The sequence below is a fragment of the Xiphias gladius genome, chromosome 22, assembly GCF_016859285.1.
Source record: "Xiphias gladius isolate SHS-SW01 ecotype Sanya breed wild chromosome 22, ASM1685928v1, whole genome shotgun sequence".
NCBI classification, from domain to species: Eukaryota; Metazoa; Chordata; class Actinopteri; order Istiophoriformes; family Xiphiidae; genus Xiphias; species Xiphias gladius.
This window is the reverse complement of record NC_053421.1, coordinates 9,269,069-9,296,922: the sequence shown is the minus strand read 5'-3', so window position 1 is coordinate 9,296,922 and position 27,854 is coordinate 9,269,069. Positions and strand designations below refer to the sequence as shown.

The 27,854-nt window shown below is 40.8% G+C and overlaps 1 protein-coding gene across 2 annotated transcripts; it reads right to left on the bottom strand.

The window, feature by feature from the left end:
- Nucleotides 1-690: 690 nt before the first annotated feature.
- Nucleotides 691-27,478, bottom strand: LOC120783893 (zinc fingers and homeoboxes protein 2-like). Of its 2 annotated transcripts, none has more exons than XM_040117257.1 (13): nt 27,061-27,478; nt 11,536-12,025; nt 10,349-11,068; nt 9,287-9,499; nt 8,263-8,526; nt 7,923-8,138; nt 7,632-7,716; nt 7,168-7,353; nt 5,746-6,149; nt 4,656-4,908; nt 4,374-4,530; nt 3,914-4,033; nt 691-2,384 (listed from the first exon to the last, which is right to left on the bottom strand). In XM_040117257.1, the coding sequence occupies exons 2-12, from the start codon at nt 11,632-11,634 to the stop codon at nt 3,916-3,918; spliced, it is 2,715 nt and encodes a 904-aa protein (XP_039973191.1). In that variant the 5' UTR covers nt 11,635-12,025; nt 27,061-27,478; the 3' UTR covers nt 691-2,384; nt 3,914-3,915. The 2 variants fall into 2 exon arrangements, with proteins under 2 accessions (XP_039973191.1, XP_039973192.1); XM_040117258.1 differs by having other exon boundaries at nt 27,281-27,478.
- Nucleotides 27,479-27,854: the final 376 nt, after the last annotated feature.

Genomic DNA, 27,854 nt, shown 5'->3' with positions numbered 1-27,854 from the left:
GTTGACAGTGCCCCTCATGAGGCTGCTATCAAAGCATAGTGAAAGCTCTAAAAAACCTATTGTGGACCTCTTTTGAGGTACCTCACTTAAAAATGTATCAAGATTTATTGTAATAACATTGGACAAGTTTTTGGCCATCAGGCTTTTTACTAGTGAGAAGACAATATTTGTGCCTCAAAAGGTAAAAGTTAGTGTTGTATACTGTATGCAACCTATAATAACTTAATTAGCCAGTGGGCTGATGGCAGGAAGGTTTTTTTAAATATATTTCTTCCACTGACTTGAAAATGGTGACAGATTAAAAAGGTGTACAACGACCCCAAACATTTCTCATGGTGGAATTTAAGTCCTTGACAAACTGAGAGAATAATTGGAGCTGCTTAAGCATGTTTGATTAAAAATGGGCTCGAACAACTGCATCACTTCAAAGACGCAAAAATAACTGGACCCAGTGGTTACATGACAAACCAGACTACAGTCTAGAAATGGCGTTTCAGTGTTTTAAGGCTGGTTGTATGCTTAACTCTTCACTGGGCCTTTGTTACACTCTGGTGCCACTCATTTTGTACAAAATCATTTTACCCTGAAGTAAAAAAGCAGTCTTAATCAGTCTCCCTGTACTTTCTCCAAACCCCGGTTTATGTTTCTAATTTTGATACATACCATTAACGCAAAGACTGAGAGGGAGTGTACAGTCAGTTGTGTGTTTATTCAGTTACAGCAGACTTAAAGTAGAAAATGAAAATCCAAGCGGTATTCCGTACTAGCCAACCAAATGTACAGTATCCCAGATACTTGTCTGAACATGAAACTAAAGCAGCAGTAGCAACAGACATTCAGCCAGCAAACAGCCATACACCTGCTGTTCAAACCAGGGTTATCATCAATTCAAAATGACAGCTGAAATTAACTCTTTTCACTTGCACAAATATTGCAAGGACTTGCAATTTGACCCATAAATCACAGAAATTCCTTTAAATCATTTCTGAAAATGAGTTGTGAAAAAGGAAAATTGTTGAAGCACATGCAAACAGTCCATGACAGCTTTGGCTGTTGTGATACTTTCCAACGATTCCAAATAAAATCAGCACAGTTTTGATCATTTCTCTCTGTAACACAGATTCATGAGCCCCCTTTTGGTTGTCGTGAACTGACTGAACAGGAATCAACTGAACCCGGTCCTGCCTTGAATAGATGGACCAATGTAAAACCAGAAAGCCTAGAGAGAATACAAGAGGTGTGTTCACAGATCACAGCTGAGACAAAATGGATTCCTGAAATGGTTCAAAGAAAGGAGCTTTGATTATTTTTATCATGCGTCAAACACTTTCACCAAGATGTTCTTGGCAAGTTTAGTCAAAAATATTTCAAGTTTTTTTTAAAACAAAGATCCCGTAAATTGAAATCATCCCTACTAGTCTGTCCTCAAGCCAGTTCTGATGCAGACGGGAAATGTCAGATAAGCGAGCTGAAAAGGCATCATGGTGTGATCGAACAGACACTCCACTCTATGTGATTAATCATTTCTATTTCAGAAAAAGGAACGTTCTGTACTGTTTCTTGAACATGCCTCAGGTACTGATGCAAGATTCAGCTTATTAGAAAAGATACAATAAGTTAGGATGTACAGTGCATTCATTCATTCGCCCTAATGCCGTTAGTCCTGGTCCAAGACCAAGTGTTCAGATTGCCCAAAACACTGTTATTCCTCCTAACTGCCCATCTAGCACTTGTGAGTGATTACCAACTTCACCTGCATAATTCTACTAGGGCGAGTCAAGGTGACGCTGCAGGAGAAAAGGAAAAGTTACAGCTTGAGATGAAGTGGCCTATCATGAGAATATCTATCACTACAGCGGAGATATATGCAAGTGCCATCAAAGACTGCTCATAAAGAGTAGTGTGCAAGTAGGATTTTCAAAAAAGACTGATTTTCAGCGAAAAACAGACACTTTGATCTTAAAAAAAAAAAAAAAAAAAAACAAACCCATTACAGGTTTTGGGGCACCAGTCGGACTTTTTTTTTTTGTTTTTTTTAAAAAAATGTAAGAAAAATTGCCCTCCCAGTAAAACTGTACAAACTTCTTTTTTGTAATACAGAAAAATATTTACAAGGGTGCTTCTTTTTTTTCTTTCTTTCTTTAAAAAAAAAAAAAAGGAAAAAAAAAAAAAGTGTAGTAGTTATAAGAACAATGCATCAAGTCCAGCTTTGGCACTCCTCTTAATGTGAGCCTCTGCACCTCACATCAGTGCTTTAACAGTGACGTCCAAGGACCCCGGTGCTTTGTGATGACATCACAGGCAGACAGTTACATCACTGGTTCCACATTTGCTCATCATGAGTCGTCGCATGGTGGTCGGTGACTCAGAGGTCAACGATTTACCTGGAACATGATCAGAAATTAGACAGAAATAGAACTGAAATTAACACTTGGTAAAGTCACTGATCTCCCTCCTGTGTGCAAAGGAAATGTATTTATTTTTTTAATTAATACTGTTCTCATATTATAATTCAAAATGCTTGATTGCAATGGTCAGTGAGAGATTTGGAAATCATCATTTGCGATGTTGTTATGCACAGGAAGTGAAAACAAAAACTTATTGGCTACAAAAGTGTACATTTTTATAAAAACAACTAGAAATTTACCACCATTTGCGACCTTCTCTCTGCCTTCCTGTGATAGTTAATTATGTGTGTATGCGTGTGTGCCTGTCGACATGTACAGTACTAATGATGGTGTGGTCCAAATATCATCCTGCCGTCCCAGCATGCCATCTTTCTTAGGGACCAGTCAGAGGTAATTACACACTAATAACTTCCTGGGTAGCTGGAGGCTGCAGCTGTGGCATCTTAAAAGGAACAGTTCACCATTTATTTACCTATTTACGTAAGCAAAGTCACACAATGAAGCTTTTAAAATCCATCTCCAACTCTAGCATCCATCCATCCAACCCTCAATCCATTTTGTATGGCCAATTATTCCTGGTCAGGGTCACAGAGTGCTGGAGCATATCCCAGAATGCCTTGTGTGAAAAGCAGGGAAACACCTGGCCTATACAGTAGCAGCCATGTCTAACTTGTGTTCTTGGTTTCATCTGTGCTTAACTGTTTTATGGTACAGATATAATAATATTTTCATTTTTTTAAAGCTGCACTAATCAGTATTTTCATATTAACAACATTTCAGATTACTATATGTAATTTGAAAGGTGTTGCTCATTCAGATGAATCCACAAAGAATTATCACGATTCTCCAGTTCCTCCGAGCTCTATGGAGCTTTGCAGCGTCTTTCAGCTTATTGCTTTAGTTTTACAACCCACAACTTTGCTGTTTTGACCTGCACCTGCTCTTAGCAACACTGTTTTCCAGCAGCAGCAGGCAGCTGTTTTCAGTGAAAAAGCTCAGATAAACCCACTGTGTGCTATCTGCCCAGCACCACACTACAGACAATGTTAGGGATTAGTTAGTAAACATAATGCAGTGTCTAACAACCTAAAGAGCCAAAATTCTTTCTCCAGACGTTACCCAGGTGGCCAGAAAATTCACTAAGTGAATGCTAATATTGCTGGATATGTAACCAATAGTTAGCTAACATGTTAGCCATCTGGTCATAATATGCCAAGTGTGTGATTTTTTTGGCTTGTTGTTAAGTTTTGACCCCAACTGGCCAAATCATAAACAAACTAACGATAAAAAAAAAAAAAAAACCCTAATTAAAGCAGTTTTAAACTTGATTCATTCCATCAGAGTTAGAGAGAAAGTAAGTGCCCCTTATATTTTGCACATGTAGTGTAATATCAACATCTGATGCTCGTCTCAATTTTTCCACACTCGACTCTTCTTCTTTTACTCTAATTATTTTAATTGCATTACAGTTGAAATTAAAGGGCAATTTTACCAATTTAACCTACCATCAACCAGTGACCCTCCCTGGTTGCTCCGAGTTCAAAACATCAGAGTCAGTTGCCAGCCTCTGTCTTTCCACTCCTCCTTCAGTCTCCTCCCCCACCGCCACAGTCACCTTTACCCACCTGACAAGAAAAACAGACACAAAGTTTAAACACAGACTCTTTCTAGGAACTGGAAACAAAGTCATATGAGGATTTCTTTCTGTTTTCCACTTTAAATGAACGATGACATAAATCATGCATGAAAATCTAGTTCATGCAAACAAACAACAGCAGAAAATGATGGAGTAATCCAGCATCCACAACTTGCTATGCCCATACAGTGCTGTATTTTTAGACTGTTTTCACAACAAAAAAAAAAATCTTAAAATAACTCCTTAGATATTCCTTTCAACAAAATATTGCCTAGCACCAGAAAATGAATATGAGACAAAAAAAAGTTTTTTTTTTCCTCTCCACCCACCTCCCTTTGTCAGCAGTGCTAGAAGTAGTCTGGTCCGGTCTGGACCGGCTCAGGTCTGTCACACTGTGGGCTAGTCTGTCAGTCAACCACTGTACTTTGTCTTGTTCTGACAGCTTGGAGTGTTCTGTAGCTGATGTGTTCTCACCAGCTTCCTCCACTGCACCAATGGTTGTATTATTTGTGAGAAAACACAAAGTCAAACAAGGGTATAAGACACTTTGCAAAATGATAATAAGGGGAAAAAAAACAAAATGTTACTCCATGCTCTCCTCCAAAACTCACCTTTTACAGCCTTGACTTCCAAGGACACACACTGCTTTTTCTCATAACTCTGGCTGTTCTGTTCCTGGCCTGCTTTCTGCTGCTCAACAAAGTTTTGGTTTTGGAAACCTTCCATCCAGTCCAGAGTTTCACCATTCTTCAATGCCGAGCGGTGGTCCTTGAACCAGCGGACAATGTCGGTGCGTCCAAGGTTTGTTTGGACCTCCAGCTGGCTGTACTCCTCAGGAGATGGCCACTGGGTCCGACAGAACATCTGTGAAGACAGATAACGAGACCAAGCACAAAAACATTTTACACCATTAAAGGAATAGTATTTAATTCACTGTCACATAGCAATAACACAATGCTTTATTGGGCCTGAGTAATAAAGAACAAAGATTGTTTGTGACTAGCTGTTCTTCAAAAGGGCACATGTCTGCGAAAGTTGCCAGAGGTCATGGTTAAGAGATAATAATTGGCATAATTATTGACAAATGTTAGCATGTTTCAAACTCAGTGGTGGAATGTAAACTACCCAACAGTATATAAAATACTTCAAATTAGATTTTTTTTTCCAGAAGCTGAAACATATGGGTCGGCATTAAATGACAGCATGGTCCTGCACAAGTGTTACTGGGCATAAAACAAGTAATGTTGCTGTTCAGCAGACATCTCATGAATATATGTTCCATTTAAAGGCTTTCTAATCCTATGGGCTCCTGCTGTTTTCTAGACAAAACACTTCTCTAACTTCTTCTCTCTACTTTATCAGATCTGACCTTCTAGTCACTTAGCATCTTATCTCACTTTAAATATTCAGGTATCAGCCAATTTCATCATGTAGTGTCAATCAGGCTGCTTCTCATCAGGTACAATACCATCTCAAGATGAATCGTTTAATTTTACATATCTTCACTTCAGATTGTATTAAAAAGGTGCCATCTCATCAACTAATCTCTTTAAAGTCACATCTCATTAATCTGTTGATACCATTACCAGCCCCTCTACAATTAAAAGAGTATTCATCTGTGTGTCATTACAGCTTGCATCGACATTCTAACCTGTGGCACATTTTGTTACAGTTGATGCTGACGTGTTTTCGTCACCTTACCTCTCTGAGCAGGGTGAGGGACCCTCTGGTGATGGGAGCTGGGCTTGTGGAGGCCGACAGGATGGGAGGATGGGGAGAAGAGGAGGAGGATGAAGTGAGGATGGGAGGAGATGCAGAGGAGGACAGGGTCGGTGGGTGAGGGGAGGAGGCTGCGAGCACAGGAGGGGAGGAAGAGGAGGAAGATGAGAGGACTGGTGGGTGAGGAGAAGAGCGGAGTTGTTTCCCATCCTGCTCTCGATGAGAAGCCCCGTTCAGCAACGCTCCAGGCCGGTCCGGTCTGTCCTCTGCGTTTTTTGAGGCCATCGTGAGTAAAGTCTTCTCCATGTTGTCCCTCAGTGCCCTGCGCTCTGAAAACCAGCAGTCCACCTCCGTCTTGGACAGCCTGGTCTCCTGGGCCAGCTGGTCTGCAGCAGAAGAAAGTTCAGTGGATCAGATGAGCTCTGTTACCTCCAAGTAGAAGGTTTTTTGGAAACCTGGGAATTCAGTCTCCCTCCAGGAGGACTTAAAATTGGGTTCATTAAAAACATTTCTGCTATTCCTGTCATGCCAGCACCCATGACGGGCCTTCAGCTCTTTTAGAATGAAAGAGAATTAAATCACATGCTGTGAACTTGTATAAATGGAAGAAAACACTATTGATTTTCTTAAAGTAATTTTAACATCCAAGTTACAAATTGAGGATATCGAACTTGGCAAGAACACAACCAACTGCTTGACTATCTGAATCGCACACAATTAATCCTACTTCTGTGGCAAAGTTTTTATTAAATAGTTTAAAAGTTCTGTCTGAACTTCACAACATGAACCGATCCTAAAAAGATATCTGTGAAGCTGATTTTGTGCCTCATTAGCTACCGATCTGCAGGAGCGCTGTAGTGTGTTTTTGACTGCAAAGACAAATACTGTATGATGTGTTCACATCAAGCATCTGAAATTAGTACTAGGGCTGAGACCACCAGCAAATAAGTTAGTAAAATAACATTTGACTGAATGCAAAGATAAGCATTCTGTGCACAGAAAAATACCAATTAATGAGGCTGCTCGGTTTCTTTTTAAGTAAGTAGTCAGTGAAATCATTGTCTATTAATGTTTATTCAAATACATGGCAGTACTTAGTACATAAGTCATCATTACTTATGTTTAATTCCTCTCCTCTGGCACAAACAAACAAATAATGTGAACATACACTTATTTGAATGACACTAATTATATTATAACTGATTCAATATCTATCGTTCTTTTCCTGATCTATTGGTACTTTAAAATTGTCCCAGTGCTAGACATCACTTTTCTTAAATAGATTCCCCCTGGAGCCACTCTATGTTGTATACTAAGAACTAAAATAAGAATGAGTTAATAAATCTCAAGTCTTCCCATCGATAGAGACATGTGCTTGTGAGAGGATTGATGGGTGGACCGTACCTATCTCTGCCTCAGTTGGAGAGCTGCTTCTCTGGAAACTCTCCTCCAGTGAATTCAACTGCTCTGACGTCTTTCCCTTCACCCTCTCCAGCAGGGGAAACTGACTGGGGACCGCTTTCTTTACAAGACCATCTTTAGGTGCTGACGTCACCTCTGCTTTCACCAGCACTGGTGGTGGAGGAACACCTTTAGGAGAGACAAGGAGGGAACGAAACTTTAAATGCTGCTTTAAATGAGATATGCTGCTTAATGTTTTCAAATGAAAAAGGTAGGCGACGCTGTTAAAATGACGCAGTACAAACACAGCGCTTAAAAAAAGTTTGTAATGGTTTAGTAATTAAGAGCCAACCCCTGACAACCCCTGACAACCAGAAGCTTGATTCAAACCCACAGAAAGAAGTATGATTAATCACAATAAGGGCATTTCATCAGTTTAGATGTGTGGTACTGATCACACCACATACCTTTGAGATTAAGGAGCCTCTGTTCACTGAACCACTTCTTTATCTCTCCTCTGGACAGCCCAGTGGTCTCTATCAGCCTGTAGATCTATCACATGACAAGATGCAGCATAAGATAAAACAACAAGCACAGGTGTTTATGTGACAGTCATGTGTTTTTAAAAAAAAAAAAAAAGAAAAAAGAAAAAGGCAGCAGTACCAAATTAGAGAATAAAAGCAGCCACAAGAATCTCTCAATATTGAACTTATAAGGCACAACATAAAAAAAATGCCATTTCACTCACTTATTCTTACCTCATCTTCCTCAGGGAAAGGACACTGTGTGTAGCTGGACCTCAGTACTGATAGCTGCTCAGCTGTTTTATTGGGGTCAACTGTAAAACTCAGCACTTTGGGTGACGCCATCTTGGATGTGGCCATGGGTGCCGAGATGGTTTGAATAATGGAGGGTCGTTTACTCTCTGTGGCGATCACAGGAGAGGCCAGGGGTCGTTTGAGCGACTGTGCCACCTGTGGTTTTCATGAGGGAAGCATTAAATAGAGTTTAAGCTGGAGTGTAGCAAGTAATATTGACAAATGGACTGTCTGTGTTACTGTGTCCGTACGAGTTGCATTTCTGCCCAGTGTTTTCTACCTGGTTAGCCACTGTGAGTGCCAGGGGTGCACAAGTGACAGTGGAGCCGTTGGCTACAGGAGTCAGCACAAGGCTGCTCTGTCCCAGCAGCTGACAGGGGAGGGACTGCAGGACAGAGGCTGCTGGCTGCACTGGTTTGGAGGCCGCAGTGGCAGCAGACGGGTTGGTGGATGATTGGGAATTGAGCTGTGGCGTTACCACGGTGAAGGTTTGAGGCACAGAGGAGATTGTACCGTTGAACATTTTCTTCCTGGCTTCTTCCACCTGTCACAGAAGAAAAGGACTTGTTATACTTGAATGTTTAAAACTTCTATCTCTTATTCCTGTGTATGACTGCCAACCTGCAAAATTTTGGATAAAATTATATCACTATTATTATTATTATTTTTATTATTTTTATTAATAATAATAATAATAATAATAATAATAATAATAATAATAATAATAATAATAATAATAATAATAATAATAATAATAATAGTAATATTATTATCTGCAGTAAATAGAGTACCAAAATTATGTTATGCCTCTTCTTGACTGTTTGGTAAAATTTTAAAATGAACTTTATTATTAATCTTCAGTGAATATTAATTGTTTGTTTGGTTGTTTTTCAATGTAAAGTGAAATTAATTAAAAAAATTAAATACAATTTACATGTTTCAGTAATCGAACAAAAGCCCATAATCTGATCAGCAGTTATTGTTGTGTAAATTGACAACTAGTATACTTGTGCTTTGAGCTATAATTTGCTGTGGAGTGATACAGCATGGCACATTCCCTAGCCCAATTAATATTGAAGCCCCGAATCATTTTTCCTCAGTACTTGGACATAAGGTTAAACTAAAATAAGTTGCTAGGAATACAGTTTCTATTACCATTATTATTTTTACTCTCTGGGAAATAAGCAAATGCTGTTTGAGCTTCTGAGTGAAGAAAAAGACCTAGGAAAATACACTAGACTACACTCAAGGGAAGAGAACTGAAAACAGGGTGCTTAAACTATTACTACTACTATAATTCCTACCTCCTCGGGCGACCAGCTAATGCCCTGTTTGAGCCTCTGTGTGGTGAACCAAACTTTGATTTGCTCCTCTGGGTGTTTTGAGGCTGCAGTGAGCCAGGAGAGCTCAGCCTGTGTTGGGTAGGGGAACTTGTTGAAGGAAGAGATGAGTGTCAGGTTGTCGTCCAGCGAAGGGTTGTATTTGGTTGTGTTGAGGGGCACTGCGATCTTCGGCACCTGGAAGAAAAAAAAAATCAGCCATGGCAACTGAATGGGCTTTCTTTCCCCTCCCCTACAAGCAAAATGATTTCTACAATTAATGTTTTGAGTTAGTGTGTTCACAAAAGGCATACTATTTAGAATGGTGGATATTAAAAATGATAACAAACCAAGATGATAATGATTGTTATAAAAAAAGTCTAATTTCCTCCTAGTTTCCTTGGAAATTTCCTAAAAAGAAATATTTGATTAATTTGGTATCAATTAAGGTGAAAATAGGAGTTTAAACCCAAGTACAAATTCATTAATTGTTAATTTATTGTTAGAAACTTTAATCTCCATATGTTACATTGTGTAACATATTTGTAAAAAAAAAAGAAAAAAAAGAAAAAAGAAATTACAAAAACTGGGATACAACTCGTCAATTTATAAACTTTAGACAGAGCCCTCTACTAAAACCACCTGGAGACTGTCAGTGTGGACATAGATCAATTTTAAACTGTTTTAGAGTTGGTGGTTGTTGTTTTTTTTTTACACCTCTGGATACAGTCAGGCTCAAAGCTAAGCTAGTTTAATATGATAGCAACATGATACAATATGTTATTTGATGAGCTATAAAGGTGCTGGTAGGGGTATTTTTTTAAACCTTTGGACAGAACCAGGCTTGTTGTTTCAGGCTAAGCTAACCGCCTGCTCGCTGTATAGTTATATATTTAGCGTTCAAACATGAGAGTGGTATTTGTTTTCTCTCCCAGCTCCTGGCAAGAAAGCGAACAAGTGTATTTCTCAAAATGTCAAACTATTCCTTTAACTGTACAGGAACAGTACATAAAAAGAAAAAAATTCTTCCTCCACTGTGTGTCTTACCTGGGTATAGTTTAGAGGCCGCTGTAGGGAAGGCATGATGTGAGAAAGACCATCTGCTTTAAGGAGAGTCGACTCAGGGATTATGACTGTCCCGTTGACATTGACCGCTGTGATTGGTTTCTTGGCCAGATCCGGGGTCAGTTTACCCAACTGAGACTCTGTCCGTTTATTATCAGATGTCATTATTTTTGGTTTACCAATTTTGACTGTGGTGGGTTTGCTGAGTGGCAGAGTGCCTAGTTCGTCCCCTTTGCTAGAAATGGCACTGGAAGTGTTGTAAATGACTGCATTGTTACTGCACCCCTCTATTGTCTGTTCCAAGATTGTCTGATTGTTCATTTTTATACGTTTGAATTTAAAGTTGCTCTCCCCTGGGTGACATCTCTCATTGTGTTCTGTCAGGGTGTCGAACTTCTTTGTGTTGAAGTTGCAGACGGCACACAGATACAGGGGGTTGAGGATGACGTTAGGGTGGTTAGCGTCTACATGTTCCTTGAAAGTGTTGAGGTTCTGAGTGGAGAAGGGGCAGTATTTGCACTCGTAGCCCCCCTGCTGCCTACGCTGAGGCTTTGAAAGGTCTGGTGGCTCTGTTGCAGGTTTGTCTGGAGCTGTGGGGGGGTCTGAGGCCTTTTCCATAAGATCCAGGTCCATGGATGGCTCTGCTTCTGTTGAGAGATCTGCCTCCATAGGCCCATCCTCAGCATTGTTCTCTGTTGTTGTCTGGTAGAGGGAAAAGGCAGCTTTCAGATGAAAGACGGACTACAGATGGCATTTTCAAATATGTGAACATGATACACACACCAATATATTTGTTGGATCATGACCTGGATTTATAAACTGAATCCTGAGATTAGTACATCCACTGAAATCCACAGAAAAATGCAGCTTAATATTTTTTATATAAATAAATATAAAAATAGAAAGATAGAAACTGTTTTTAAATGACTCTGTATTTAAAATGTAAAAATCCATCCACCTTTCCAGAAATTGCTCAACTTCAATCCAAGGGGTTTTCGTTCTTTTGTGTATAACAGGGTCTGTATTTATACAATACAACCCATAAAATTCAAGTCATAAAAGAAAACGAATATTCAAATTTGTACAAAACCAGCCATGCAATCTTATTTATTTAACCAAGCTTATTAAAGAAAAGTCAGATGCTGTTGCTAGGCATACTGAAAGTGTACCTCCATGCTGTGCGTTTCGTCTGCCTCATCATCCAGCTCCACCATGGTCTGCTCTGGTCGGATCATACATGGAGTGGAAGCCTTCCGTCGACTGGACATGATGATGGTAGATCCTGGGTTTGTCCTGTTGGACAGCTGCGCTAAACTGGTGTTCGTGCTTGGCCAGGGATGTTGTAAAAGGAGACTATGGCTGAGGTGCCCAGGACACAGGATGCAGGACTACTGTGAAAAGACAGTCTAAGGTGCGGATGTAATGCCAGGAGATACAGGCAGCAAGCACAAGACAGTTTGTGGGATGGAACTCAGCAGCCGAGGAGTGTGAAGAAAAGTCTTCCCCTGGGGTAAGATTAGTGGCTGGACAGAGAGGAGGGCAGTGGAAGGTGAAGGGCTGGTAGAGATGGGACTGCTGTAGTGTAGTTTGGGCTGGGCTCACTGACAGTGTCAGCTCCAGTGCTTGCCGACCTCCTGGAAGTGCATGACAGGACGCTACCTGGATGAGAGAAAGAAGAGAAGAGTAGAAAAATCTATTATACTATTATAAACATTAGAGAGACATTTTCATTTTAGTCTACTTTTGTTTAAAAACAATTGTTTTATCATTTTCCTTCATTTCTTTTACTTCTGCTGTTTATGACTTCAGTGCATTTAATAAGTGAAACCAGCGAGGGGGTCACATATATCAACTGGATTGAAATGGTCACTCAATGCAAGTCACAGAAATAAGGACAGAGAAAATCATTTGTATAGAGTATGCAATGGCTGCAGTGAGCCGTCCCCCAAAAGAGAGTCAACAGCTGGTCTGTAGGCAAAAATGGCTCAAAATGAAAAAGGTCAAAGGAGGCTGACACACAAACAAACAGTGGAGCACAACAGACGATCTACAGGTGGTCAACTGACGGATGAGTAGAACACTGGTGCTGAAGACTGCACAATGAAAAAGTGAGGAGAAAAAAGAAGAGAGTGAGAGAAAAGCGGAGTACATGCATCCCCTCACAAGAACCAGCAAACCGGTAAAAAGCTTCCAGCACTGTGTTAAGTCCATAACCTCGCACAATTTAAGTCTTGGAGCAAAAAGGTATAGAATGCAACATTGTACATAATCCCCCTTTTTTTTTTTTCTTTTTTTTTTTAAATCTCTGTGTATAGGACAGAAATTCAAATATAATCCAAAAACCTCAAGGAGGATATGGAAGACATAGGATGGAGAGGGAACAATACACAAGTACACTATTTGCATGTTTCTTAGTGTTCTATGACAGTAAATTGAATATCTTTCAGACAAAACAAGCAATTTGAATATATCACCTTAAGCTCTTTTCATTATTTTCTGACATTTTTGCATATTAAACGATAATCAATTATTAAGATAATCAATGGTTACGGCCCTTGTTCAGTATTTTCTGTGTTGTGTGATTTTATTTACATCTGTAATTTCTGCAAAACCACCACCACTGGAAAATTTTCTGGACTGCCACCTTGAGTATCTATATTAATGTAAGTTTTAACAATTTAAAAGTTTCTTCCATCTCATGTGGTGATGAAAAAACTACTGTTTATATATTTAGGTTAAATCAGGCCTAATTTTTCACTGATCAGTACTTAATTTGTTGAAATAAATAGCAGAACATTTATATTCTCAACATAAACAAGTAAATTCAATTTTTCAAATACGTTAAAGACAAGCAGTTGCACAATCAGGGCAACAACATGAACAACTTTGAAACCATATGGACTTGCCCACTTCCAACACCCACCTGTTCTAGCAATTAGCAATTTGTCAGCTTTACTTGGCTGACACTAGGAGAGTTCAGGTTGCAGCTGTATTTTGCAGCTTCACTCTGACAACAAACATATGAACGTGATGATTTTTTTTTTCCCCAATCAGACAAGTTTTACAAAAGGACCACTTTGATGTCTATTTATGTAGAGTAAAAACTTATCACAATTTGATAACAGTGATTTGACAATCTATCTGATATGCAAATATATGCAGTTGACAGGTTTGCGGCTGTCAGTACGACAAGTTCTCCTGAGAAATATTGACTAATCATAAATTAGATTATGCTGCGGAGTGTGAATAAAGTGAGAAACCAGAGACAAAGCCGCTTCAGATACATATCTTAAAAGCTAAGAGCGACTTTATTTGGGTTGTGTGGAAATGACACCTCCTTTGAGAAAAAGCACTTAAGAAAAGCTGAGGGAGAGTGAGCAGAGGAACTTTCCCAGGGTAATATTGTAATGAGAGGAGAGTGAGAAGCTTATCTGACTGAAAAAGTCTATTGATATTCTGGAGGCTTCACACTGAAGCTTCATACTCATATTCACATGAGTAAAAATCAAATGAGTTGATGCAGCAGTAGTGCTCTTCTATCAGGACAGAATGAGGTTCCATAGAACCAAGTCAGCACAAAGGACCAGGGAAAGTTGTCTTAAGATCTCATGTATACCACACTACTTAAATATGTGATGCTTGTGAGTAAATACTGACAGAATATGTTAAACCCCACCAAACAAAGACCCCGTTCAACAGTATGATCATATTTAAGCATGTTACACAGGGTGGGGCAACAGTAATTATGTGAAGACTACGACATTGGGAGCTTCTGTCAGCTCAGCACGCTAAAGTGTCATATACTTAACATGGTCCTCTCCAAGGCTTGAAGGCTGTCATTTGCTAGTCGACTCATTGTCCCGAGATATCTCAACTCCTCAAACAACCCACTGAGGCGTCATTAAAATGCAGACTCATTACCATGGTGTCGCTATAGCAACCGTGGACGTAGAGCTGTAGTCAAGTAGCTGCTACATCCATGTCACTGACAGACTGTATATACAGGGGGGAACCCGACTGCATGTGGGGTTGTATTTGGTGGTTTTTAGAGACAGAAAAAGAAGAAAAAAAAACAGGAATACTTAGGAAAATAGAAATCTTGCAGAAATGGCTGACAGGCTGTGTGTATTGAAAGCCAGGAAAATCACCATTCTGCAGGATGCGGGATGGTCTGGTGCATTTGTGAGGTTTCTTAAGCTTCACTCACTTGAGAGTCGATGGGAAAGGTCAAGGAACAGTCACAGGGAGAAGAAAAGGCTTCACTTATCAGAGCTAGTCAGAGGTGGCAGACAAAAGATTTCTCTGGTAAAACATGAGGTTACAAGCTGCCTGATTATCCTACTAACCCTGTTTTAGGTGCCGTATAGATTAAGACCTTCTAAGAGGACACATGATATAAACACTGCAGTGGACATACTCAGTCGTCCACTCACTACCGCTCTGTCCCTCAAAATCCAGCAATGTAGCCAAGATCCGGTAAGAAGGAATTGGGGATGCAACTGTCCTGCCACTTTATAGAGTATGACCTGCTGAACTTCTGCTGCCTCACTGCTGACACAGCCTTATCACTTTTTGGATGTGCTAATGGATGACAGCGGCTAGATGAGGATCTGACTATGAACAGAACCAAGCTGTAACTGGATTTTTACCTCCTACTGTATGTGCTGAACCCACACAAGCAGAGGGAGGGAGGATGAGCAACTCCATTTATGCAACATCCATATTAGTAAGCTGTAAACACAACTGCTACAGAACTTAAATAATGTAAGTGCTGCTCATAAAAGCTGCTATGGGTTCCTCAGAAGTGAGCTTCAAGTCACTGGATGACATCAGACATTAGTCTGCATATTAACTAACTGCCTATTGAGTCATTTCTAGAAAAAGTGCTCACTACATGACAGATTTTGAGCACAGGCTGCCTCAGAATGAACATTATTTTGCACAATACAAACACAAGCAGCTCTGCTGTTTAAGTTGTAGCAGTCAGGTTAAATTCATGTGCACCGACTGTCTCAGACAAAGAGAAAAGCCTGTGTAAAGAGTGCTGAACACTGAGGATAGACTGGCACCAACAGCCTCCTCCTCTCTTTACTCTATCATTTTCAGTGGTAGGAGGGAGGGGCTGCTCTCCTGCTGCCTAGGCTGGCTACTTGGGAGCACTGAATGCCATCATGGAAAAGAGAACTGTTACAGTCAGTGATTGATTATCATGGCAATGTATTACTGTTTTCAACGCTCGCTCAAACCTTACTAAAATAACTTTGAAGAAGCCTTTTTAATAGCCTTACTAATAGGCTCCAGTCTCATGGATTAAAAGTAATCTTGGTGTCCTTCAGGGGAAGAAATTTTTGCTATGAGCTGTTTGACTTTTTGCCTGTAAACATCACACAGAAAGAAATGTGCCTAGACTAATGTTTCAGACTGCTGTCTGAACTTTCCACATGGTAACTTTCACTTTTGATTTTTGTATTTATTGTGAAGCACTTGTAATGTCTGGTCTTGAAAGATACTATATATATATATATATATATATATATATATATATATATATAAATAAACGTTCTTACTTTATTTTTAATACCAAAAATGTTAATTAATTGTGGACTCAAACTTGGCTGCTTTCGTAACCTGGGTCAAACACTCAGCCTCCCACCTGTTAGTTAATGTGTCTAACCTAGTCAGTCTGTTAGCTTCGGTGCATAGTGTCAGCTCTGTGCTGGAGCCGCAAACTCTGCACTGTCTGGATGCTCATTAAACTTGTATGAATACTGAGCCTTGCAGCCCCTTGCCTGCCCGTCTGTCTATACTTGCCTGTTGTCTGATTGTCTGTGTGATTGGTGCATTATATTAGTGGAGCAATCTTTCTGAAGGAGTTACCTTTAATGCTGCCAAGCAGCAAATACATCTCTCAGCCCTGGCAGTGATCAGTTTAGGCTACACACTGGCATACATGCCGGAGAGCACAGGTAAAATCAATACAAAACCTCTGTATCATGGAGCCTGTCTAATGTATGAAGAAAAGGCAGGATTTTAATACAGCAGAAACATAGTGGTGCTATGGGAAGAATATCTATCCAAACAGCTGTGAGAGGAGAATGACACTGAACAGATGAGTCACAGCAGCTCCTCTCAGATCCTATTTCTGGGTATCATTAATGTAGTAGAGGAAAAATATGGCTCAGACTCTGCTCTCAAAAACTGGAATTTGGAAAAACAATGTTAAACGGTCTTTTGCTGTGGATATCTTTTATTAAAAAAACATCTACTTCAACTAAATCACCCAAATGGCAACTTGGCAATACATGTCGTTGGCTAAACTTGACTGATGACTGATGTGTATACTGATGAAACTTTAGGGAAACAACTTTTCTTGTGGATCACTATGGTAACTGAGGCTTTGAGGATAAGGTATAAGGTCCCAGCTCTACTTTTAGTAAGATAATAATAAGTAAAGTAAATTTGAAATGATATAATGCAGCCCCTGATCAGGTGCACTCGAGGTTCTTGCAAGGCCATGCACTGTGTGAAATGTGAAACAATATGTCCTGTGCAACAGCTCTCTCCTGGACAGCCGGAACAAAGATCAAGCTCAGGAACTGGCAAATTCTGGTAGGGCTTATTGATTTAGCTGAAGAAAGAAGAAGGCTGGAGAAATGAAAGTACTGCAGAGACACAGTCAACCGAGCGCCAGAGTTTTCAGGCATGCAGTCACCAAAAACACGAAAGCATATAAATGGCAATCTCTGTGGCTTCTGCACTTGAAGCCATGCATGAAGTACAAACCAGCCAGTTACACCAATGCTCTAGCATAACAAGACAAGAAAGCAGCATAGAAACTACAAGCTGCAGCAACAAGTCACCTACGTGCCATCACGATGTTCAAATAAACAAAAAAAAACCCCTAACATTTATTTTCCAAAACCACTGACGAGTAGCCGACTTCAATAACTTCAAAAGTTACAAAGCATTGAACAACAAGCGTGTCCCTGCCGGTTTCATCACTTTTTTGTCCCCCGTTGTCATCTGTGCTACTTGCAGCACATTTCTGTATTTGGTTGTCTTGTGTGTATTTTCAGTGAACGTGTCGGTCAAAGTGATGAATAGTTGTCTTAATTTGCTTGTATTTTGTTTATGTGCATGTGTTTTCTTGAGTTGCAGTGCGATGAGCTCTCTCAGCCACCATAGAGTGCACACACTGCTCTGTTGGCATTGCTGTAAGGGGTGTGTTCCTCTCTCTCCACCCCTCTGAGGGTGTTTTCCCTCCTGACTCCTTTTTCCATAACTCAGCCACTGCAGTGAGGAGGACAATGTATGTGTCTGAATTGTGTGGGTGAGGAGAGGCACCGCTACCATTAATACAACATGTCCCATCAGGGGTGGACCTTGCAGAGTTTCGGACTGTTGCAGATTTAATTTAAATCTCATCATGCGGCTCATCCAGAGCAAAGCAAAGTGCTGCACTGTGTTTGAGTGCTGGGTATGTTCTGCATAGCAACAGAGCAGGACTACTTTTGATGGGCTGGGGTGAAGACTAAACATGGAACAATGATGAAAATGAAATTATACTGGGTTTTGTGAGGCTGATGCTGATATGGGAAAAAAAAGGAGAGGGGAGACTATGGTAACCGCTTTTGTCGTGTTAAAAAAAAAAAAAAAAGAAAACATACAACAAACAAACATTTATGGATCCCATAAAGGGTTAGTTAACCCTTTTGGGAAATACACTTATGTGGTTTCTTGCTGAGTGTTAGACTGATACCACTCTCATAAATATGTAGCTGAAGCCAGCAGCCAGTTATCTTATCTTAGCATACAGACTGGAAACGGGGAAACAGCTAGCCTGGCTCTGTCCAAAGGTAGCAAGATTTACATACCATCATCTCTAAAGCTCACTAATTAACATGTTATCCCTTAATCGTTCAATCTACTAAAACTGAAGCCTAAATACAGTGCTGGACTAGTATCCTCCTCAAGTCTTCAATCCACATAACCTCCTGTAAAATGGTGTATTGTCATTTTTACAGATTAAACAAATGAGATATAGTGTGTTGACTGATGAACTTCAGAGGTGCTGATGGGCTGATTTTGTTATCTCTGGACAGAGCCTGGCCACCTGTTTCCCTGTTTCCAGTTTTTATGCTAAACTAAGCTAACAGGTTACTGGTTCCAGCTACAAATTTACAATGCAGATGTTTGCGTTGCATCAATCTTCTTTCCTAAGTCTTGGTGTGAAAGCAAATTCGAATTTTCCCCAAAATATCAAACTACTCCTTTAAGTTTGGTTTATTTGAATCTTGACTAAGATACGTACTAAGCGTGACTTGTTAACTTGAGAAACAATCTTGGTTTGTCTGGTCGACAAACTAATGGCAGCAGGGTTTCTAAGTTACCTCAAGCATCTTTGGTATTCCTGAACTGCAATATCTTGTTATTTACTGACATATACACTAACAAAAATCTAGTATCAGAGTGACAAAACACATTTTTTGTGCATATGTTGCTCTTAACTTCAGCAGTATTTGGTCACATCAGCAAATGTTAGCTGCTGTAAATTGTGTATATAGCACAATCCCACTTTTTTTTTAGATCAGCACTTTTTTTTTTCTTGTTTTCAATATTCTAAATTTGCAGGGACTCAGGAGGGCTTTTGAAATATCACACATCCATCAGCTTTTGTGACAAGTTGCCAAACTTTCATATGGAGGTCCCAGAAAACTGGCCTGATCATCACTGCTGTGCCCCAATTCAATCTACAAACACTGCAAGACACACAGAGGCCTATATATAGTATGATGGAAATACTGTCAAGCAGCATACACTGCATTAGATCAAGGATCCAAGCTTCCATTTAATGCGGTCCGTGTAACACTGAACACACACACTAGTGTCACATTACCGGACCTGTCTCCTTACTGAACACGCACAGGCAGACCGTCATACACACAAAGGGCAAGCTATAAAAATATCCAAGTGTCACCCACTCTGCGGCTGATGGTTGTGTTACTATGGTAACACTGTAACCAACAGAGAGAGTTTGAGAGCGTGTGCTTGCATCCAGGAGCAGAAACCCAGAAGAGGTCAATCAGTGTCATGACAGCAGGGATGCTTTAAATCCAGCTCAACTTTACTTTTTCTGACAGTAACCTTTGCACCGTGCACCTAATTCTGCACATACTGACAAATCCTTACATTATTTGTAGGTCTGAATGACATATTCAAAGGTAAGAAACATTGTGTCTGACAAAGACTCATGTTTTCCTCTAACAATCTTATTAGGGGCATAAATAAGAGTGAACTTTTCCTTTGTTTGTAACCCAGTGTACATTAGCCTACAACACAACTTGAGACAACTTCAACTTTCGAATGCCTTTCTGAATATTTCCAAAACTGAACAGTCACTGAACTGTCAGCATTGTAGCCCAGCAATGGACTCAAAATGAGCTATTTCTCCCATATGACAGTTCAACTATGATGGGATATGATTTTGCTTTGCCTATTGAACATCAGGAACTGACGTGTATCCATTGCCCGTACTCTCATGGAACATCTAAGGCTGTCTCAGTTCCGTTTGTTGCTGTGACCTTTCCACACTCACACAAAGTGACCCCAATGACGGAGGCCAACACGTCACCGAGCCATCACTTGATTCCAGGGGCTGCGAGTGGCAATGAAAAGTACATGGGGTGCTGGACAGAGTTTCATTATAGCAAATGGAGTAAAGCAAGGGTAAACTATCCCTCTTGAAATTCTATGTGGCTTCCATGATAATAACCCCCATTCACTTGGAATGCTGTCCTCTTTGGACGACCCCTATCCAGCTCTATGCTCTTCTCTTTCATTGTCTCTCATGGCTACACTGATAACAGTGCTTTACTTTCCCAACGAAACCTTGCACTTATAAATAAAATGTGAGACGGGGGGGGTAACTGTTACATTTTAATCAATACAAATTATATTTATGTTGATGCATACAGTCTGTTTATTTCATGTGTGTGCATGCATGAGAAAGATCTACGTCTAACTGTGTTGTTGAATCCAAATGAGAACATCTGGAGACGTTGGAGTTTTTCATTGTGTGTTTGATAGTCTCAGAGAGCATTCAGTGCTCCTGAGCAGCCAGATTTCCCACCTGTCAATCTCTGCCTTCTGCAGTGGGTGTGGCTTGTGAATTGTCTCCGGCCTCTCTCCATTGGTCTCATGCTGGCCAGAGGGGTGTGTTTGAGCTCTGCCACTGGCTGACGTGGTGCACTGCAGAAGGCCTTTTAGTAAGCTCTCTGTCCACTTCTCCTGTTCCCTTTCTTTCCAAACTTGTAATTTGGAGGACACACTGGGGTGTGAGAAGGGGAGCGACTCTACACACATTCAGGTATGAATGACCTACATGACATACCTGACACTGATTGTGTCTTTATCAGACACAATCGGTGTTGGTATGTCATTGTGTTTTGCAGCTGTCGGAACATTTTTGACAGCTGCATGTGGTGGCTGCTATGTCCAAAATTTCACCAGAAGACTGAATGGGTAAACTGCAGAGGTAGTTTCAAGTTCTTAAAGACTGCAGTGGCCAACAGAAACAAGCCCTCCAACTGGTGGATGATGTAGACCGGACAGTTTAATACATGCTTACACATGAAGAAGCACACTGCTGTATGAACTGCTATGCATTCATACACTTAATAATCAGCGCACCCCTTTACTGAAATACACACCTAATGAAATGACTGATGGCAGAGACTAAATGATGGAGCCTGGTGTACCTGCTCTTCCTCCCACACATGTACAAAAACTTATCTTGCAGTCTCTCACTGCTGGGCTGTCTCTTATTTGTCGTTCACACCACTTAAGAGATACTGGCTTGTGTTTCGTTTCTTTTCTTTGTCAGTCTCTGGCTCTCTCAGTGTCACCAGTTTTCTCTGTGACACCTGTATTTTGGTTGGACTTCCAACATGTTAAGTACTACAGATGTATATTCATTTCTTTATATTTCTTTGATTTTTCCGTTCATATTTCCAAGGTGTTTGAAATGGCAACACCATATCAAGAGCATTACCAGAGACAGGGACTGCCTTAGTGGACACCTAAAACAATCATACGTAGGAACAATTTGACCTTTTGTGTGCTTTACCTGGAAATGCTGCAGCTTTGGTTTCCACTAGAGCTGTGGTGGAAGATTTCAAGGCATCCAACTAGGTCCTGAGCTAGCAAACTGAAGCCTTTTACACCAAAAATTGACATGACATTGATTCGAAAAATTGCCTTTGCAGCTTAAGATACATGTGGGGCTTTAGTCTACATGGACTTATCACTTTCTCACGTCTGTCTCCCTCTCTGTCACTCTCATGCAATGTCACTGAATTGTGTCCTCTGTACCACTCTACCTCTTTCAGACATCAAATGTACTCTCTACTACAGTGTTGATTTTGTGCTCCCTCTCCTTCTGTCCCTATGTAACTCCTCTGCTCTGCCTCTCTAATTCTCTCCTCCCCTCTGTCACTTTCTCCCTCTCAGCCCCACCTACAGGTAATGAGCTCATCTCTGTGGTTGCCTTAGTCACCTAACAACATGTCTGAGAAGCCGGCGGAGAGGAAGACCTGAACCGAAAGCACTGGAACAATGCACAGTGTAAATGTTGGTGATGTCATCACAGTGTCAAGCTGAGCACGACAGGCCGTGATTACAACAACGTCCGTCCTTCAACCCCTGATGACTCATTCCAGTGTTTCACCAAGAGAATGGACTACCATTATACACATTATACAGCTCGGGACTGGATGTGGAAGTGTGATGTGTAATCAGGAAATGCTGGATGTTCCTGATGAATGTGAAAACGAAAACATCGGCTCTAAAAATAACAACCGTGTATCATGGAATAAGTAAATGTGAGCTCAAAACAAACACACATAAATACAGGACCAATAAACTGATGATTTTGTCTTACATGCTGGTTACAGTATATTTGTCAACAAAACCTGAACAAATAGTGAAAGAAAAAAAAGGAACTCAGGTTTATGGTACACTGTAATATACTCCAATACAATCACCCACAAGCCTATTATTAACCGGGTTTGAGCAAGAGTGCGCCATTGCGCCAATGACCCCTTTAATACATTAAATATCCCTTCAGCCTATTAGTACAACCTCGCTGTGAACTTATTGTTTGCTGTTCACAAAGAACAGAGTGATGGCTAATGCTACCAGATAGTGGACGATAATGTAAATCTGTCAGTCACAGTGCATCACCTTAATATTTCAAATCACTTTACGCAGGATCTTTGGACAGCAAGAGCTCAGCAGCAGCTTCTTCTGTCAGTCTGTAAAGGTATAACGCTAGCTAATGTAACTTTAGCTCAGCAGGTAAAGAGGAGACTGAGAGCTATCAACCCAAACTACTTAGATCAGCTTTGATGTGACTTTGCAGTAGTTTGTCATTATTACAAGAAGAGGAAAACTACACAGCAGTCAGTACTTAATATAATGCCACTTTTGAATGATTGGAATTGACAATTTCAGTTATTCCCAATGAGGTACAGTTAAGCCACAATCAGAGCACCCTGGTTTTCATCCATGTGATTTTGTAATTTCTTAAACATTCTCATTTCTTTAGTGTAATCCAAACCAAACTTAGTTCTATGACTAATATGTCTAATATAATTTTTGTATAATTCTAATATTATTTTGTAGTACCCACTAGGTGTGTTCCCAGTATAGTTTATTGTCTCCCTTTGATGAAGCAGTGACCGCCTCCCAGAAAAGGACTAATGGGGGACATTTGCCTTCTCTCAAACCATTCTGGCTCAAACACTGAACAGTTATAACATTAGCAGCACACAAATCAAATATACCAACTGCCCACTTTCATTTATCAAAAAGAAACGTAATTACTCAACAAATGTGTTTTACTGTCAATCTTCTGCCCCAGATTAGTTCCAGTTAGCAGTCAAACACTGTGTCAGAAAATTTCAATAGCTCTTGCTAGCATGATTGACACATGCAACATCTGGCAGTATGATGACAGTCAGATCTCACGTCATTTATATTAATGATATTTGACTATCCTGCACTTTCTTCTCTGTTAGACTGCACAAAATTGGCCTTGGATACTAGAAACTGCTTTTGATGTCACATGAAGTTTGATGTTTAGAAAATACAATCCATTAAATTTGACATTATGATTCTAAAGCACACCTATGGTTTTGGTTTAGAATAGCTAGTCTACAAGCTATCAAAATAAATCTGTCTAAATAGAGAGGTCTTTGTGTTTTCATTCAGTTCTCGGGTTATAATTTAACAGCAATTATTGACGCTCTGTGACTTTCTATTTAAATGAATGTGACAGACTGAGTCTTGTTCATTTCCCACCATCTGACTACAGTAAATGAATAAAAGCCTCTAGGAACAATAGAGCGGATCACCTCACAGCTGGATGTTGTGGATGTGACATTCTATGAGGTCACAGTACATTGAGAAACACTCCAAGGTTGAGCAAGACTGGAAAAAAGGCAATTCAGTGATGGTATATTTATTTTGTATGCTGCTTTTCCAGAAATAATAGCAGCTAAACATCTTACTGTAAATAAAACAAGTGATTTTAGGCTGTACATACAATTCTCCCCCCTCACTAAAATGCTCTCCCTACTTCTGTCACAGTGTAGTGATGATGGAACAATCATTTATGTTATGGACAACAAGGTAGGATGGTGACATCTGTGCATATCTCTAATCCCTTGGGCAATACTGAGAACAAACCCCCCCCAAAAAAAATAAATAAATAAATAGATAAAAAAAATCATATTTTAAACACAGACAAAATATTTAGAAATGTTGCCCTTTACACCTGACATCATACAGTAGGGATTCTTAATTGTCATCACTTTTTTCTACTACAATGACATTGTCAGTCAGTTTGTTTGGGCAAGCAAAAACATTCATAAATCAAGACTTAGAAGTCGCTTAATCCAAGTCTTATTTTATAAATTGGGTTAATTGCATACAATTGCATATATGTTAATAACACCTATTTTTAGCTGTGTTCTCTATATTACACTGGAAAAATGCTTGGCTACACAATACACTAGGCATTTCTAGTCTGTGTGCGATTTGAAACGTGACGGTTTACTTTTATCAACAGAAACCCTTTGATTGTTCAGCCCCCAATAAAAATGAGCTGGTTGTCATTCCAAATTACGTAATATTGCCTCTGATTTGGCAGATCACAAGCGGAAACCATGTGAAGAACAAAACATGAGCCAAATTTCTCTTCACATGGAAAGAGCAAGAGTGCATGGCTTAGTGAGTGAAGCCAAGTTTATACCCAGAGGAATTGCTGGTAACGGGTGTGACAGGAGGGTTAACTGCACTGTGATCAAAATCACTTATATCTTTTAAGGAGAGGGTGGGACTGTTGATCAGAGAATGTTTAGAAATACAAAAAAAAGAGGTCCCCCCCAGTGCTGGGAGAACGTCATCTAACGAAGACGATATTTTATCAGATGTACAGTGAGCAGTATCCATTACAGGCCCTAAATGCTTTTCTATTAAATCGGCCCATGTGTAGGGCCCGAGTGTGTAGACCTGTCAGAGCTCTAAGGCTGTTCACTAGTGAACAGGTGCACTGATTATTGGACAGTAAAATTTGTGTAAGGGACTGTTTTAGCACAACCAACACTACAGTACGATAAATATAAAATGCTATATTAATCTCAACCTCCACGCCGATAGAGTTAATATCTAATTGTAACTGGTAGTAGGGACCAGCTGGTGTTGTGTGCCTGTGCCTGAGTGTCTCCATTCTTGGAAATTTCATACTTAGGTGATACTTTTTCCTCGCTTATCATTTTCATGATTAAAGTCATCACCAATACTTACGTGTATGTTGTTTATGAGAGACTCAAATCAAACCATTACACAGAATACAATTACAGCAGTTTGTAGGTATGCACCGACCCAACTTTTCCCCTCCCAATGCCTCAATTTTGGGTGTCCAATCCGATACCAGAGCTCTCTTTTTCTCAAACTTTAAATCTGTATACCTTACTGCACGGAATTTATTGCAATAATTCTTATGTAAGGTAATGGTAGGGATTGCTGTGGTACCAAAAACTGAGCCTTCTGTGACTGAATGAATGTAACTCAGTGAGGAAAGAATTTATTTTATAACAACACTAACAAATAAACTGTATTTAATATGGATTGGTTCAAATTATGGCCAACACCCGGTACACTCAAACAGGTAAATAACAGCACCAATACTAACAAGGGGTATTACACAATTGTCTGGATAGAGTTTAGTTCTACTGAAGTATGTGTTGCTCAAATTGTGTCAAAGTCCCAAAAAGCAACAAGGCTCAAACAGAATGTCCTCTGGTCTGATGAGGACATATGACACCCACCCTATGGTAAAGTTAGTGAATGTACAGTGACTTTGGATAAACTTTATTGTGTATATATGTTTTCATAATAATAAACCTATACCACATAGCACAATATATGTGATTTATGTTAATGCTATTGTAATGATGGAAGAAACTAGAAAAGTGGGTGGGGGGGATAAAGACTAGACCTGTGTTTTGACCTGTGTTTTGACAGAGACAGCAACCATAGCACTGGAGTATCAAACTGTGCGGTTGTAATTAAGATGTGTGCCATGTGTGATGCTCACCGCGTATATTTTTATGTTCATATACCTCTTCCCAGTGACTTCACAAATGCTATCTTGTGAAGTACAGGACAACATAAAGCATGAAATACAATTGGGGGGGTGGGGGTAATAATAATAATAATAAATCAAACAGCCACTGTCCCTCCAAAAAGATTTCACCGGGTGCACCGAGGACACATTTTCCCTGGTTAAGAATGAGTGTGCTGACTCCGGAGGAGTGCGGCACGCAGACTGCCGACGGCGTGGGGCATTGGGTTCGCAGTCAAACTTGATATTCCGAATAAAAACCCACCGCGTCCGACTTTTCGAAAACCACAGTGGCAGGCCTGCTGCAATGACAGAACACAAGTGAGCTCCTGTGCTACAGCACTGTCTTGCCTATCGGTCTCCACGCAGCGAGAGCCGTGGTCTCGGAGGGGAGGAGGCATCACCAGGGGTAACGTTACGCCTACATCACAGGAGTCGCACAAATCAAAGTCTATACGCAACGTCGGACTCCAAAAGTTGCACCCTAACCCGAGTACCGCCGAATGCGAGCGGCGGCGCGGGGTTTCCGGCGGCCAAGCCGAGATGTGACAGAGGGGCGCAGAAAAACACTCTCCCCAAATGTTCCCCCTCTCGCCATCGACGTAACAACATGTCGGCAAAGGACGGCCATGTTTTGCTGGTTATGTCGACACGGGGAGGAGGAAAAGTAGACACGATGTTTCTCCCCTCTGCCTTCTCCCACCACGGTCACAACGTATCAAAGTGAAACTTGAACACGGGGGCGAAAACGTCCAATTAACAACTTGGCGGACACACTGTCTCGGCACGCAGGTGTAAACGGCAGGGGCAGGCAAAGTTCATGTGGCTAGACAAGTTAAAATATTTATACAGAGGTCTGTGGGTGTTTGGGAGCCACGCAAAGGCAGAGCAAGCCGGGAGACGGGCACAAACAAACAACTACGTGCAGTTTTAACTTGGGGGGACTTTTCAGGGGGGGAGCCGCGGCGAGCCGTTTGAAAAACAGAGGAACAGTTTCTCCATTTCTTACCTGCCCACCGTTTTGGCGCGATGCTCAGGTAATGTGGTACAATCCCAACGCCACCGCTAACCGACAAAATGGGCCGAAATCTGCTCTAAACACTCTCACGGCGGTCCAATAACCGAGCAGACAACAGGCGACAGGAAAGAAAAAATTGGCGATCACAAGGAGGATCTACGCCAAAAGCCACATGATCGCCGACGTCAGAGTACGTATTTGCATGTCGTACCGGAGCGCCGGTGTCCGTCCGCAGCGGGTCCATAGTGTGAAAACAGGGAAAAGTCCAGTGGAAGGCCGGGGAAAGTTTACCAACTCTCGGTCCAGACAGCAGGAGGAGTGCTGGTGGCTGCATGAGGCATGCCTGCTGCGGTAAAAATGAATGAACTGTGACTTGTAGCCGTCAAGTTTTCTCCTGCGCTGATGCCTGCCTGCCTCTCTGCTCGGAGCTAATTGAATATTTAAGTATCAGAGGGGGGCGTTTGTTACCCCCAAGGTCCCGCCCCCCCCTTCTGTTACCCCGCCCACCCCTCTTTCTCTCTCCACTATCTCGCCGTGTGCATGTGCATGCGAAGTGAGGTGCGGAGCTGCTGCAGTGTTTTCTCAAGTGGAAGCTGCTGAGCCCGATGCAGTGTGTGTGTGTGTGGGGGGGGGCTGCATGGATCCCTTCTGCCCTTCATCAGACACAGAAGTCACACTCACAGATCTGGATCCGCAAAGGTTAGTCTGAGGTCAGCTGATACTCACCGTTGATGCTGGTGAGAGCAACTGCCCCGGGATGACACAGACAGCTCAGTGAGCCCGCA

What these genes read in the sequence shown, in the direction of transcription:
- LOC120783893 (XM_040117257.1), bottom strand. Translation starts at nt 11,634, where the DNA reads ATGTCCAGTCGACGGAAGGCTTCCACTCCATGTATGATCCGACCAGAG. An exon ending in GGCCTCTAAACTATACCCAG is followed by an intron (nt 9,500 to 10,348) that starts GTAAGACACACA and finishes TTTTTCTTCCAG; the next exon opens with GTGCCGAAGATCGCAGTGCC. An exon ending in AGCACTGCTGACAAAGGGAG is followed by an intron (nt 4,034 to 4,373) that starts GTGGGTGGAGAG and finishes TTTTCTTGTCAG; the next exon opens with GTGGGTAAAGGTGACTGTGG.